This window comes from Mastacembelus armatus, chromosome 18 (genome assembly GCF_900324485.2).
Source record: "Mastacembelus armatus chromosome 18, fMasArm1.2, whole genome shotgun sequence".
NCBI classification, from domain to species: domain Eukaryota; kingdom Metazoa; phylum Chordata; class Actinopteri; order Synbranchiformes; family Mastacembelidae; genus Mastacembelus; species Mastacembelus armatus.
In genome coordinates this window covers 5,186,277-5,203,369 of record NC_046650.1, presented here as the reverse complement: position 1 = coordinate 5,203,369, position 17,093 = coordinate 5,186,277, and the positions used below count along the sequence as shown (strand labels likewise).

The window sequence follows — 17,093 nt, the reverse complement described above, 5'->3', positions numbered from 1 at the left end:
CAGAGGGTTCAGGGTGACTTTAATGGTTGAAATTCTTAATAAGTAAAATTAATCTTGCTCTTTATTAAGGTCACTCTATAATTGGTGTTGAATGTCTGTGGAATTACGCATGCAAATCCTCACCCCACATGTTCTTTTGGTGTAGGGTATGATGCACTCTGATGATAAATTTAGTCTGTTGTATAATGCTGTGATATTCCCAGGATGCATTCTAATATGACAGAGTATCAGAGCATGAATGAGTTTTAGTCCCATAGTCTTTAATGTTGTTTCAAAGGCTGTTCTACCCTGCCAAGAATAAAACTCTAAGGGAAACTCTGCACAGTTGTAATTCTGGGGAAAAAAATACTGTGAGCACAAAAATGGTCAAATCGGCAGCTTTAATCCCAAAATGTCACAATGTGCTTTCAGTTAAAACCTGAGGCTGGACTCAGGCTTTAACTAGCCCAGTGTTTTAGCCTCAAATGTCTTAACCCAGGATCACTCTTAACCCATCTATCAAAACTCTCTGAGAAGGGGTCCTGTCCAAAGAGAAGATACTTAGCAGCTGCAGCATAAGGGCCCAAAAATATGCCATAGATTGTAGATCATTACAGTTTCAGTCTTTAAAGTCAGTTTAGTGATGTAGCTTATGAAAACAGTCATGCAATATTATCTGTTGCTCTAGATGAGTCTGAGAAAATAACCCAGGTGAAGTCATCAGGGAAGATTGGATAACAGAAAGCCTGCGTTACAAATGGAGGTGTTGAGGAAAGACTGTTATTATCTTTATGGGAGTACACTACCAAATTGCCAGATTACCCCTTTAACAGTGTCCTAAAGGACCAGAGTCTTAATCACCTCCCACATCTGATGCAGACTGGACTGTGCTGTCTGTACACAAATACAGATAAATACTAGCAACTTCTTTTCTTCTACACAGATTGAGTATGAGATGCTCTGTGTGCAGCAGCAGCAGCATTTCCACTGAACGTTTTGGATCACAGTGTCTTTACCAAACAGGACTGTACTGAGACAGAGTCACGTTAAAGGTCAGCAGCAGCCTCCTCCCTGGGTTTGCTGCTCAGCTCTGTGTAAAAGCAGCACATGGCCTAGTGTGTGGTCTGAGGCTTAATTTAGGATTATCACTCAGGATATTACAGATTACCACACTCCACATTTGACCTTCTGTGTCTAGCCAACCAGCGACGGATGGATGAGCTTTTATTTTTTAGTAGTTACAGAGACTCTATTTTGTTGCTGAGACCAGAGCCTCCAATGAGAAGCTTCCAAACATGGTGTGTCTCACTGCCAGCATTCAAAAGAGAGGATTACACACTAGCATTACTTTGACTAATTCACATACATCACAGCTCAGCTCAAAAACTAATGAGCTGCAATTTAGCAGCTTCCAAAGGTTCGCAGAAAGATGTGTTAGTTGTGCAATGATGAAACAAACGATTTCAACACTTTTAATCAAGCATTCATCTTCTTAAAACTGAAATAAAATACTGTAAAAATAATGAGATACTGATGAATTTGTTAGGAAACAGTAAACTGTAATGATTTCTTTAAAAGGGATATAATGCAATAGAATATAAGTAAGTAGAATATGAGGTTGTCCTGCTTCTCCCATGATGCCAACATTTTGCAAAATAAAAGGACACAATTTGAAAGCATTATGGGACATGTAGGATTCAGACAAAACATTAGTTTTAGGCCTACACTTTAGGATATCTCGGACTGTTGTGTTTTTTTTCTGTTTACTTTTAATCTGTCTCTTGTGAGAGACTTCTTGTACTTCAGGGACAATTTCAGTACATATGTCTGTGTGCTTCTTTCTCTCTCTCTCTCTCACACACGCACACGCACGCACACGCACGCACGCACACACATGCACGCACGCACACACACACACACACACACACACACACACACACACACACGCACGCACACGCACACACAACACACACACCCCTGCTGTTAACTTAGGGCTAACTGCCAGCTGCCCCTGCACTTCCCTGCCTTCATTCATATTTGATGAGTCTCATTAAAAGTTGATCGTGGGAACACTTCAGCATTCTGACATTCCTTCTGATCCACTATTTAGTCTCCCTCAGCACTTTACAGTGAAAAGTCCCCTCAGTCATACGTGTGTGGCCTGAGAAAAGATATAACGCAAACACGTGGTTGAAGGATGATAACTTAGATCCTGAGAAGAGGCAGATGCCTTCGAGTGCACTGAGGAAATGACAAGCAGCGTAAAAAGATGACGGGGGGGGGGGGGGGGGGGGGGGGTTTGTTTCATGTGTTTTTGCCTCTTGCATGGCAGCAAATAGGTAAATTTTCAAAAGCTGTAAACATTTGACACCTAAATATTGTGTTGTGTGTAATAAAAAAGGCCCAAAAAATAAAAATAAAAGCCATTCAAACAAAATTACTAAAACTAGCAAAACACTTTACCAACCCTTGCTCACCCCACCCCTATATATACATCATACTTTCCAATTAAACCACAAATCAGGGCAAACTGACCTTCCAATCACTCTTTATCACACATTCCCTAATGTTATATCTAATGTGACATTGACGCCCCTTTAATCACGATGGAAGGAGAGATGCAGGAAGAGATATAAGGACAGAGGAAACCAGGAAATATGTTTTCAGAGAATTAAGAGGTATTTTCTTGTCAAAATAAAATAGCCCAAATATTTGAACTATTTTATTCTAGCTAGCAAATACAGTTTTACTAACTCATTAATGCTGATACTGCACAGTAAAATAATCAAGACTAATAGTCTCTCAACTGTTAACATCAAGAAACTAGTGTTAGCTGATATTACCAATAATGAGCAGCCTATAGCTTCTCTTTTTCTTTAATTAGAAAAAAGTTTCATTCCTTGATACTGAACAGCAGGATTGATGCAGTTCTCTGCTCATTTGTGTGTGATGGGCACCCAAACACCTGCGCGGGTGTGAACACACACACACACACAAAACGAACAGCATGCCTCCCTCACTTCAAACTGTCTATGAAAGATGCTTCTTTTTAGCAGACACCCAAGGGCCCATCAATCCTGCTGAAGGCCACAGTCATACACACACACGCAACGCTGTGTGTGTGACACTGTTTGACTATTTCACAGTGTAAATATCAAGACCTTCCTCATGTTTAGTCATTGCGCACACTCACAGGTAAGTGTGTGCGTCAGTATCTGTGCACTGATAAGGGTGGATCTGCATACCTGAATGCTAACGTCTTTAACCCTGCGTTTGTTCTGCAGAGCCTCAGCTGAAGGGCATCGTCACCCGGCTCTACTGCAGACACGGCTTCTACCTCCAGATGCTGCCAGATGGCACCATGGAAGGCACAAAGGACGAAAGCAGCTCCTTCTGTAAGTGAACAATCACACACACAAAGATGTTGCCTATTAGTTTAATCAAGCTGTGTATTTAATGGCTGAGTCAGTACCTGCACTGATGGGAGTTTCCCTGCTTCTGAGCCAAAAGGACTTTCTGGTAGGAGAGTCATATATGTGAACATCTTGACAGCACATGAATGCACAGCAACACTGCCATGCTGTGAGGTTTGATTCACACTATAGGATCAACCAGGCTGAAAATGTATGCACGCTTGGTGAGGCCTTTGGGTGAACACCAGCCAGATGGAATTCATTCACATTAAAAAATATATCACAGCTGATTCCTTGTCCCCGATTGTGCTTTTCACACACATTTGAATTGTTTTATTTGCAATTATTAAGACCTTTAGGTTACAAGCTTTGCATATCTATGAATAACTCATCTGTCCAAATCTTTTCAATATACTGCATGTGTGTTTAAATCATATGAAACTGTAGTTACTGTAGGCACAACTTGTTTACTATGTTAGTTTAGTGTGTCAACATGATAAAACTTGTTATTACAAAGTAGAGCATGGGAAGGTCATTGGTTTTCAGGTATTTTGTCATAAAATTGAGTACCAGCCATAATCACATTTTGATTTAATAGGCAGGAAAGGCCAGGGGGATTAAAATTTGTATGAAATTCCTCCAAATACTAAATGAAAAAATGATCTTCCACCCTCAATATTTAGTGTTAAAGCAACTCAAAAATGTATTTGATGTTCACTGAGCAATAGGGAGGTGCAAAGCAGAAAAGCACCTCAATACAAAACGTAATTGCTGCCCTAAACTGTGTCGACATGGCATGCATATTCTCTGTGCCCCATATCTCACATTCATTAAGCACCGTTTTGGGATGATTATATTCACTCGGCTTGTAACTGCAGTATTTTAAAATCACTTAAAAGCAGCAGAGAATCCTCTGAGGATCTGAATCAAGACTTAAAGTTCTACCTAATTGTACAAAAACCTGTTGTTGTCTTTTGCTGCTGAGACTCCAGATGCGCACATACACATAAACACCCAGAACAACAATGTAAATCCACAGCTGACCGTGGTAGGGGTCATCCCCTGGGTGATTATTGACCAAAAACATCACATCCAATGATCCCCCACAGTCTCTGGATTCCCTCCAACATACCAGGGAGATCAATATTGTATTACAGCATATCCCTGATGTGTTAACACAGCCTTTTTTTCTGTCAGAACACCAGTTTGAATGGAAAACATGAAGTTAGCACAATTCTGGATTTACAATCTACAAGGAAGAGGAAAAAAACTCTGTCGTTACTTCAGTAAAGTTTGTATTTTAGCAAAAATACTTAGTGTTACCCATTAAGAATAACCTGGATTTAACCCCAAAGTTAAACTTTTTAGGAAGTTTTCCCTGTCTTCCCAGAATTGTGTTTGGTAGACAACTTGCAGTTATGTTTAATTGGACAACAGTGGAGTACTGGAAAAACTTGTGAGAGGCAGCAGGTATGGCAGCAGGGCTAAGGATTTATCCTCCAATCACATCTGTTTGGTTCGATTAGACACACACACACACACACACACACACACACACACACACACACACACACACACACACACACACACACACACACACACACACACACACACCTCCAGAGAGCTCCTTGGTAATGGATGAGACCTGCTCTCAGCACCCCCTCTTATGTAACAGCACATCTACACTGAGGCAAACATCACCGCACAGTGAACTTTAAACATTTTCATGTCCAATCTGAAATATTCATCACATGGTACCATAGGGCACATCACATGGCGACCGAGGCTCATTTTCAGGCGGATGCACAGACTCTTATTACATAACAGTGCTCTGGTGTGTCAAGGTATTAAACATCAGTCAGTGGTGATCATGCCACAAACTGTTGTTCCATTGTATGACTTACGGTTCATTTTACAACAACTATAATTCCATCAGTCCCAGGACCAGTTTTAATGCTATCTTGGTTTCTCAGGGGACAGAGTGCGTGGGGGGTAAGTCCTGTAAAATTTTCGCTTTTTATCTGACTTTAGGATTATTTATTCATTCATGCAGGCATTGTTGAATGACTGACATGATTGTAACTGAGTATCAATCAGCAGCACAATCATTATCCAGCTGTACAGAATACTGAAAGGGCAAAAAAAAGCTGTGTGAGCATGTGCAGCACCTTTGTGGAAGTATGTGTGCATATGTGTGTGTGTGTGTGTGTGTGTGTGTGTGTGTGTGTGTGTGGCGAACTGTCAGTCTTTTCTTCAGTAGTCTCGCTGGGAGCAGAGGCTTTTACTGTGTGACACAAACTGGACTGCAACCAGACAGCATTCAGGCTCACTCCATTTCAATCATAGCCTTAATTTCCTCCTGGAATCTGGTTTTTGCTTCTTTTTTGATAGACATCATATTTGGCCACTGGAGACCAGTGACTGTATCAACAAAAGGTTATTGATATTGTCAACAACTTCACTGACCGTGTTTGGATGGCTCGACTAACCTGCTCAGGGATCACAGGACAAAAATGGGCCTTTATTAACCACCTGTTTCTCCCCCTCTCTGTTCACTTTACTCCTGACCCCAGATCTTCTGGGAAGTAATCTCATTAAATACAGACTGATTTTGAAATTTGCACACAAAGTAACCCTGAAATCAAAATGTATCTTGATCTAAACCTGCTTACTAAGTCTTTGAATTAGATAGTCGCAAAATAAGGTGACACGCACTAGCAGTTAGAGGAGGTGACAGGTTGTAAATAAATTCTGGCAGATTATCTGAACCACTTTGAGTTCTCAAAAATGCCTCATAGCACACTCACTCAGTTCCACTGCAAAATTTCCAAGTGCTTTAGGGCTCTCTGGGTGCCTTTTCGATGACTTTTTACACACTTTCTGTAACCCTGCAACTTTGTACAAGGGAATAACCCACAATTCACAGTTTCACACCATTAAAATGGCAATGTTACGTAAATTCCATATCATTAAAAACAAGGCAAGAGAGGGGACTGCAAGAAGAAAGGTTCCTTTTAAGTATAAACATACCAAGCATGGCAAGCACTCCGATTCCCAAAACTATTTCTGCCTCTCAGTTGACTGTCCACAGAAATGTCTGTCCATGTACAATGGTGTCACACAGCGCCTCACTAAGAGAATCCTGAAACTTGTAACCTACATGTAATTGGCATCAGATTCCAGTCCCCTTCATCTCCAGCCTTGGTTGACTAAATGATCAACTGATGCATGTAAAAAGAGTGGTGTCAGTGGAGCCTCATATTAGCACACGCATACAAACACACCTTTTCCAGGCATGCATAGTATCTGTTCAGCTACTTCACAAATACAGACCTTCTCAGTGCAGCAGCGCTGACCTCTCCCAGGATGACTACCTCTCCTCCTTCTCTTCTTGTACCAATTTTACTTTACTTTCCCCTCATGACCCTGATTTCTCAGCATGTTCCTTTACACTTGTGACCTGCTGTGACTCTGCTGTAATGATAAAGAACCGATGACCTCTGGAAGACAGGGATGAGCGCAGAGGAAAGGGGAGGAATGAGTAGCCTTCTGACCGCCTCCTGTCACCTCTCTTTTTCTGGGATATCTGACTTTAACCAGCTGCTTTTACATACTGGGCCTCCAGAACATAAATGTGTCAAGATGGCAGGATATTGGAAGGAAAAAAAGTTAGAAGAAGGAATGGAAGGCTCTGAGGAGGATGTAGCAAAAGAAAAAGTGACAAGTCAGTTTTGTATGGCCTTGCAATACTTTTATGTTTTTTTTTTTTTTACTTCCCTTAGGGCTTGAATGAATAAGTAGGCAAAAGGGGAAGTTGTCACAAAGCTGGAAGTGACTGGATATTAAAGCAAAAAATGTCAAAGGGATGGGAACAGAGAATAAGAGGATCAGAGACGAGGAAGAGAAAGAGGCCATGGTGAAACATGCCAGAGAAAAGTGAGCAAATGAGACAAGAAGAGCTGGCACAGAAAGTGAGAGGGAGGGGAAAAACGTGAGGATGACAGAGAGGACGGCAAGAGAAAGGGGAGGGAGCAATGGAGAGCGGTGCGAGCAGCTGGCACGCAGCTGATCGCTCCTCAATCACCGTGTCTCCCCCCTCTGGTGGGAGGTCAGAGGAGCTGACACCCCCTTCTTCCACCCTGCTTCTGTCTCCTTCCTTGTTCTTGGCTCCTCCAGGATGTTATGTAATAACGCTGGAAGAGGAATGAAGAGAGGAAAGAAGAGAATGGTGAAGACAGGGCCATACTGTCGTCTGTCCGTGTGGTAATCACTTCACTATGAAGTGGATGTAACAATCCCTTATTCTTTTACATTGAGTTTTAGGTCTTACTGCAGTTTCACAGATGACCATAGGCTTCCATTCAATTCAGTGTGTCGTGAAACACTTTCCTATGTCTTTAGGTAAAATTTCATAGACAGATACACTAAAATATTAGACAAATTACATTTAGGACAAGATGATGGGACTAGATAAACAGTAACAACCACAAACCTTTCTGTGGCCTTTAAAATATTCATGTCATACAGTATGACTGTGTTCATCTGGGAGCAACTTGGGGCCAAAAGCACAGAAAAGCACAGCTGTATCGACTACTGCAATAAACATCAGACAGGTGACAGAGCCACTTTTCGTTTTGGTTATGGAAAAAGCCCTGATGGAAGCTTTAACATGCATAGAAGAAAGCAGAGAGAGAACAGATATACTGCGCAAGTCATGATGGACAGGCCTCTCTCTGGATTTGGTCTTTTTCTGAATTCTGTTTTTTAAAGTTGAGGAAAGCAAAAAAAAAAAAAAAAAAAAAAAAAAAAAGAGACAGCTCGACAGACTAAAAGAGAAGAACTGCAAAAAAGAGAAGTAAATTGATTCTTGGGAAGCCATGAGGAGAAGCTGGATTCCCTGAATTGTATCCACTGTAATTACCACTGTTAGAGGGAAGTTTTACATATCTCTCTCTCTCCCTCTGCTATGAAACAAGTGTGCTCTTTCTTTCTAACTTTCCCCAGCGCTCGATAAAGCACTTTCTCAGAGGGCAGAGAGAGAGAGAGAGAGAAAAAAATCAGACTTGAAAGGCAGATAAGGAAAACTTCAGTCTGTGTGAGAGCTGCAGCACTAAAGGATCAAAAAAATGTGATCATGGAAAGCAAAAGCTCTCTCAGCCAGATGAGGAGAAAGGTAAAAAAGTAGCAGAGCAGGGTTGTGAGGATGAGAAGAAGAGCAGAGGGAATGCCAAACGAAGAGAAGTTGAGCAAAAGAGAGGAGGGAGAGAGAAGAAAGCAGGGTGATGAAGAGACAGGCAGAGGAAGCAGCAGGGCAAAATAGGACAAAGATGAATGGATATGGATGGAAAAATATTGGTTTCAGTGGACTGACAGCGACAGCAGGCAAAGCGGGAATTGAAAGGGAACAAATAAAGAAAAATGGAGTGATGTGTAAAAAAAAAAAGAGATAAGAGAAAGGTTGTTAATTTGGGACAAGATGGGGTGAAAAGACAGAAAAGCACCAGGGAAAGAGCAGAAGAGAAGAAAGGGAAATATAGACAGACTGAAAGGAAGACAAATAAAGGCCCAGAGATATCTGTTATGGAGACGAAAGCCTGGGGGAAGAGGAAGTGGTTAAAGAACAGGAGACTAAAGGTAGTTGTCTTATCATCAGAGTCATCAACCACCTGGGAAATCAGGTGTGAACTTTAGCTACAAGTCATTTAATCCACTACTTTAAGGGGTTTAAAACTTTTTTTTTTCAAAACAAATGACAGCAAATAGATGGAGAGATGCTCTGTCGTTTGTTGCCAATGCAAACCACCTTGATTTCTACAGCATCATTTATGATCATCTTCACTGAGATCAGTAGAGAACATAGATTCTTACAGTAACAGAAACAGAAAGAGGACAGCTCAAGTATGTGTCATTAAATAGTAGCATAAATGACTTTAGATAATACTAATGCCATATTCTGCCCATGAGTGAGATCTTACTTTAATAGTCAGGCCTTGGTATCAAGTAAATCTGATGTGAAACTCAGTATAGTGATTTACAGTTGCTGGTCCACCCACTGGGTTCAGTGTCTTGTCCAAGGACACTTGAACATGTGGACAGGACAAGCTGGGAACTGAGTGAGGGGACAACTTGCTCTTTTCCAAAACAACCAAAATTAGTGCAAAATAGAGCAATATAAAATAATGAAATTCTGTATGACTGTATGAAAACACGTCAGAAAGATTTGATATCTTTTTGAATGATGTATTTGATTGTGTGTTTTAATCTTGGCCCTGTCTACAGAGGCATGCATTAACCCCATATGGGATAACCTATAAGCTATTTTCTGAGACTGACTCTCACTCATGCAGATCAAAAACTACCTGAGTGATGTAGGTTGTGTTTTTATACTGCCTGATCAAAATACAGTGGGAGTGCCAGTGCAGTAATAAAATATTTCTGATTAACGTGTCTTTTAGTCAGATATAAAGTATGTGTAGGTGAAAAAAAAACATAAAGATAAGAGCTCCTTAAAAACCTGTACTGTATTCTGGGTACCAATCATTTCAGCATTAAATTTTGAGCCTGCTACTCTTCAGCCTCAGCCTCTGTGTTTAAGATTTATTTGCCGATGCACTGACGACTGATTTCTCAGGTCATTTTCAAAAAGACCACCTGATCTCAGGAAGTCTGGCTGGATTTTTTTTTGTGCATTCAAAAGGAGTGAAAGACACTTCAAATGAATCCATTATAGATGCCTAAGCAACTATCGCATCACAAAGAAAAACTCTGTGTGACTTCTCACAGATGAATATAATGCTCATCTCAGTCCAGTAGAGACCAACGGGGCTGCACAATACAACACTGCAGAGCAGCCGCACAGTGTTGGCCTGCAGATGCCCTCTGCACAGCTTAACTCTGTGTCCTGCCACTGCTTCCCCTCTCCTCTCCTTTATCCCATCTCTTGTTTATTTATTGTGTTGATGATCTCAAGCCTCAAATTGACTTGTGGAATTGATTTGGCAACACCCTCCTCCCCTTCATTTCCCTCCCCTCTTCTTCTTTCCCCTCCCTCTGTCTCTCCCTCAAAAGATTAATCTGGTGGCCTCCTCTTTAAATCACAAAGAAAAAAGTGAGTTAAATGGAAGGGCGAAGAGAGAGGGGGAGGTGAGGGAAAAGGGAAAACAAATAGATGCTTCAATTATCCAAGCAGAATGTTATACGATTAATGTGATAAGCAAAGATCTTAATGATTGATGATGAGAAAGGAGGCAAACTTTATATGTGGAGGGGGAGAGTGTGGGGGGAAGAGAGGGATGATGGGAACAAAAAGTGTTGCTTCCTGTGAGACACAGTACAACAGCAATCATTCAATAAATTATCACATTAATATACACTTAAAACATCCTCTTACCTCCTCATAACTACTTTATAGTAAAACGAAACAAATTTACTAGGTGTTCATATTATGCTAATGAGTGCTGCAAAGTCCTAGTGGTGAGGTAGAATTTTATGGTGCTTTGGTGTGTTCATTATTATTAAAGGCAAAAGGCTTGTGTTCTGTAATGTTTTATGTAGTGTTTATGAGGATCTGCGCCAGAGGTCTCATTTTGGCACCAAGAGTTTAAGTACCGCATGTTGCTAGTAAAATTAGTCATTTTATGAACAAATAAAACATCTAATATTTGTATTATCACAAAGCTCCATTCTGCTCTACTCGCTCCGTCAACCCGAGAATCCAAAGTGACACATGTCCAAACCTTGAGCCAATACTTCACAGACCAGACTCCTCAAACTTCAGCATGGCTGAGAAGTTTTGCTGTAAGGACCTACAAGTACGACCTAGTTCAGGACTTGGTAGAAGTCAACCACCAGTGAGGCGTCCAGAATGGTCATCATCAAACCTCTGGAGATAAGAAAATCCTGCAGAGACCTAACAGAACCCTGGAAAGCAGGAGGAGGAAAAATGGTAGAGGATGGTATCTGTAAAAACAGACAACTAAACTAAACAAACAAACAAAAATGGTCATTTTTCAAGAACGATTTCAAGAAATCATCTCCCCTGAAGGCACACGAATGAGGATGACAAGTGCAGGGGAGAAATATAAAAAGCTACACAGCACCACTGCAAAGGAGCCTTCCCCTCTGGTTCAAAGTCAAGTGCCAGAGGAGGAGGACTGCAGGTCTTAGAGTGATACTAGAACCTTCAACAACATGTTGAGGAGGAAGAGGAGGAAGGACTCCAGAGCAGAGAAAAAAAAAAAAAAAACTATGTGGATCACTGGGTATAGTAATATTCACTGTGGGGAGAACACAGCACATAAGAAGTTCAGGGAGTATTTTGAACTTTAATACCAATGCCCCCCCCCCCAAAAAAAAAAACCTGCACATGAAATAGAGGGAATTGACTCATCTCTATGAAGAGTTTCCCTCAATGACATTTGCATATTCCTGCATCAACGAGCAGAGGGTGTGGGGAACTGGATGGCCAGGGACGATCAATAATGACAGGAAGACAGTCAACACAGTGATGAGAAAGGCTGTTGGTAACTTTGGTGGTGAAGTTATTGAACATCCCCTCCTGAGGTTTTACAAGACGATTATGTTCCTTGCAAATGGAGTGCACTTCACTGAGGAGAGAAATGATATGTTCGTGACCAGCATCCATAGAGCCATGAAGAAGATCCTTCAGACGTCTTTTCCAGGAAAGCACACTTGACTTCAGCAAGATAACCGGCCACTCTAAACTGAATGTAGATGAGAATGTGAATATGTGTCAGCCCTAAATAACTAAATAAATAAAAAATAATCATTAAGACATGATTGATTACAGTGCTGCAATGATGGTATGGACAAAACAAGAGTAATTAAATCCTAAACAACTTTCAAATGTACAATTAGCAGAAATTAGCATTTTAAATGTAGAGGTTTGTCTGATGGCTGTCTGGTCTCACCTCTCTGCCATCAGCTTTATGTCTGAATTATGGCTCTTTGATATGCAGAAATAAAGTGTATGACAAATGCTCTTTTCATTTAACAGCTTATTATTTAAAGCAGTACTGTGCTGCTTGTGTGGTGGGGATTTTCACCGTGTGTACCTCAATGTGCAGCAGGTTATGGGCAGTCACCGACACCACAGCGAGGCTACCAGTGAAAGAGAATGAGAAGCCAGAGTAAGGGGGCGGATACGCATGTGCATTGCTCTATTCGTCATCTTGGTCATGGTGTTGATGTGACACCTTGTTCATTTGTGAAACCGACTGTTTGATATGCAGGAATCGATCGAGCAAATAGAAGTGGGGCCCTGAAGCCAGAGAGACAGGAACAGAGAGACACATTTAATCTTTGCACTCCCAAACTGAGCACACAGCGTGATCCGTGTTGCTTTGTTTCATTTAGACTTTTTTGGTAGACAATGGACATATATCCTGTTTCATTTGACCCTACACTCACATTGGTGCTAAAAGCTAAACATTTTTTCTTTCCACCATCTACAACACACAGAACACGAAGCCAAACTACATTTTCCAATTTATAAGCTTTCCTCACCTAGAAGAGGTGAATTATGAGAATAAAAGAGAAGACATCAAATTTCCATTAATAAAAAGGGAAAAAATTCTTGAAGTTTAAAATCATCTTTCTCAAAAACAGTACTGACGAGGTATTTGGTTTTTTTTTTTTTTTTCCATCGACTTTTTTTTCTCAGCTTCATAGCTCAACATCCATTCATTATGTTGGCTGAACTTCTGGCATGAATCTAAAACACGGTCCTGTGACAAAATTTGTCATCTGTATAAGAAATCTGTCATTCGCAAAGCCATGTTGTCACTTTATAATACACAAAAACAAAACCACTCACAAATCACTGCTTGTTTTGATATTGCTTACAAAAAAACTCAGTCTGCTGATTAAGACCACAAACCACTGACCATGACCATTCTTAGAAAAAATAAAACAGATATGTAAAACAATCCATGGATGCTCTTCCCGTTTGGCAGTCTCTCTGCTTTGTAGGCTTTGATCATCATTTAGTCATAATGACAATCTGACAGTGGAGCAGCTAGAAGCCAGAGGCTATTTCGTCAGTGCCACTCAAGCTGTCATTTTCACATCTTAAGACACCACTTTGCGTGGCACACTAAACAACAGACACTCAAGAGATAAGGGATAACACACAGGTGCTTTCAAATGTACACAAAATACATATTACATCAACAAGTTGAGAAGTTGCTTTAGTTACTCCAGGGGCCAGATTCTTTTTATGTTAGTTTACATGGACAGCTATGCACATAAGAAATCCAAGGCTCCACAGGAGGGGATTACAGAGTGCTGTTTACTGTGTCAGGACAGAGGAAGTGAAATTCAAGCAGGCTTTAGAGATGTCACTCTCTAATGTTCTGTATTCCTAAAGCTAAACTATGCTCTATTCACTGTACCTCTCTCTCCATAATGTCTCTCACCATGTGTGTCTGACCCCTGTTGTATCGTCAACCAGACTTATTTTCTCCTCAGTCGCTTTCACCTAATCCCTTCCTCCTCCACTCTCACTCTCTCTCTCACACACACACACACACACTCAGGCTTCCTATAGTATTCCCACATTCGGCAGATATACTGTACAATGGAGTAGATGGAATAGGTGACAGCTGGGAAGCAATTGTCTGTTCTTGCCACAAAGAACCACTGTGTATAGTTATAGCTCTAACATCACTCCCTCCTCTTTGTTGTTTTTTCCAGTGCAGTTCAACTTGATTCCTGTGGGGCTCAGGATTGTGGCCATCCAGAGCACCAAGACAGGGCTCTACATTGCCATGAACAGCGAGGGCTACCTCTACACTTCGGTATGGTCAGCACAAACAGTACATTAATGAATATGAAGACCTCACTAGTGGCTTTTTTTGTCCTTGTACTGAAAACACAGGTCACACATGCATTTATTGTTGCTGTAGTGGTAGTTGAAATGAAGGCAATACAGACAAATGATATGTTATATGTGGTTTTGAAAGCTTTTTTGAAGTCCATCTGTCCAGCAACATCAGCTAGATTGATGCCAGGCTAACGTGCGAGAGTTTCTTAGATGCTACTTTGCTTTGCCCTTAAAAGGTAAAGACTGAAATAGGGCTCTACATTTATTATTTATTCTCATATTAGAGCTAAAGTCTGTACAGTAACTTACCACACAATGTGCAATATTCATACATACTACTGAGTATTTTAAAATAATGTTAGTTAAGAAGCTTTGAAGATACCAGCTTTATTGTGTGCTGTTAAAACTGCTGCATGCTGTGAAATATAAATGATCAGTGAGAGTTTGAGGTAGTGACATCTTAAACTGCAATGTCTGCATGCATCCGTGCATGTAACAGTCCGCCACTCGTCACAGCAGCACTTGTATGTTACAACTTGTGAAACAGCTCACGCGGTGCTTCCTGAAAGTTGTTTCTCAACGATGTGCAGAGAGACGCGGCAGAACTGAGTCACAGAATTGAGAGGTAGATGGAAAAATAGATGAAGAGACAGAGGGATGGATCAGAGGGCACTCTATCAGGATGCAGAAGAAAGCTCTTTTTTTTCAGCCTTTTCCTCTTGGCACACAGGTAAAGTGTGTGAGATCTTGTGTGAAGTGCATCAGTCCCGCTCACTTCAAAGTCAGTACAATGCTGTCTGCATGCCTAGTTTCAGAGAGGGGAGATACAGGGGCTATATCTGCTGGGACGATAGAAAACCAGCCTGGAAAGAACACACATAGACTGAAATACAAAAAGTCCCCCCCCTCTCCTGCTGCAAATACAGTGTCTGAACATTATTCAGCACATTACATATTGTCAGTTCTCACTGTTCCAACCGCAAATAGCAGCAGGATATAACAGTACTTGAACATTTCCTTCTTGGTCCAGAACCCACATAATACAAAGTACTTGGCAAGTCTGGCTTGGACTCAGGTCTTGTTGGCTCCTGAATTTCTTAGTTTTGCACAACATAAAATCATAAAGTAGTCCCTGGGTTTGTTATTGTACTGCACAGGTATTTAATTATAGGCTAACAAGGTTAGCTATTTGGTTAGTCAACTCTCAAACCAATTTGGCTTATTTATATATTGTACAAATATTAATTATCCTACCTGTAGTTGCACATTAATGTAAAAATTATTACAGTACTTTATTTGAAAAACTTTAGGATACCTGGTTGGGAAAAGTGATCAGTGGCCAAAATTTCAAAAATACCAAAATTTCACTTTACAGTTTTATAACAAAAAAATATTAAATTGGGTGCAACTTAGCCCCAATGCATATTTTATCCTAACTCTAACCCTACTGTGTCAACACCCAAGCCAAAAAACTAAACTTTTTTCCTAATGAGCCCTAGAAAATGGTCCTTGTACATGACTTTTCCAGGGCTTGGAACCCCCCTAGACAGTAAAAACCTTACACACACATACACACACATGTACATAGAGGTTATATTTACCCAAGCATTCTCCTGACAAAAGAAAGGTGACCCAATTTCACTAAGGAAAAGCACCATAGGGAGAGAGAGTGGAGGGGAAAAGAAAAAGGAGAAAATCCCTCTGAGAGGAGAACAGAGGGAGGACAAGGGAGAGGAGGAGGATTTTTTTTTTTTTTGCCTTAAACTGCCTGCCTTGCTAGTGTTCTGTGCAAATATGAGCAAAGCAAAGAAAGACAGAATGAGATGGAGAACAGTACTTGTTGCCCTCAGGGTCTGGAGAGAGTGAAAGAGAGTGCACAGGCTTAACACTGTTATGAAATTGTTTGCATGTGCAGAGAACAAGGATCAGGAAAATTTCGGGGAAAAAAAACAATGTAAAAAATTTCATAGGAATGTGCAGAAATTCCAGAAAATATTTTTGGTACATGTGGTATTTTAGGTCATGGTTACCAGTTTACTTACAGTTTCTTGTAGTGGAAACTTAAACTGTGGGGCTGAGGGAGAACAGACACTCTTGTTTCATTTCTTATGTGTACCTTCTTTAAAGATTTATAATGAGGGAGATTTTGAGATAATGGCCATTGTAGGCTGGTTCTTTGGTCTGCATTGCAGGGAAAAGAGAGAACACTCACCATGTGACTAGAAACATAAGTCCAAGAGAATACTAATACCACTTAATGCCTGATGAATGAAGCAAGCAACTGTTTGCTAACATGTAAGCCATTAAAGGTGATGGGATTTAACTGTTTCTTGTAGGACTTTTTTATGCTGCCCTCCAGTAAAGCAGGTTTAATGACAAGTGTCCACATTCACAACCAATTATATACAAATTCTTAATTAATACATTTTTCAGGACAACCTTATTGCTGTTTGGATTATGCTCCATGGCAATGTTTTGTCCAGTGAGTAAAGTGCTAGATCAGGGGTGTCCAACTATCCTTGCCCTGCCCACTGCTGATTACCTGGATCAGGTGTGTTCATCCAATCAGAAATTGGAAGATACCACCTAAGATGAGGGTAGAAGTAGGGGAAGACAAAGTGAATTGGTACCTTCCAGCTTCTAATTGGCTGAAATCACCTGATCCAGGTAAGCAGCAGTGGGTATAGCAGGGAGTGTTGGAAAACAAGCAGGACAGTGGCTCTTGAGGACCATGTGTTGGGTGTCTCTGTGCTAGCAAGTGTTAGCAAACACCGTTTCCTGCAATATGCCTTGAAAGAAACTGCAGCTGAATTGCTGACAGTTAGTATTCCCAAGCAACATCAGTAGAAAAATGTAAC

At 40.8% G+C, this 17,093-nt stretch overlaps 1 protein-coding gene across 1 annotated transcript in view; it reads left to right on the top strand.

The window, feature by feature from the left end:
• fgf11a (fibroblast growth factor 11a) overlaps positions 1–17,093 on the top strand; it is a 63,764-nt gene that overhangs the window by 31,990 nt on the left and 14,681 nt on the right. Inside the window, exons 2-3 of the mRNA XM_026292221.1 lie at positions 3,264–3,374; positions 14,106–14,209. Of these exons, the coding sequence (XP_026148006.1) occupies positions 3,264–3,374; positions 14,106–14,209 (215 nt within the window). The remainder of the gene's footprint in view (positions 1–3,263; positions 3,375–14,105; positions 14,210–17,093) is intronic.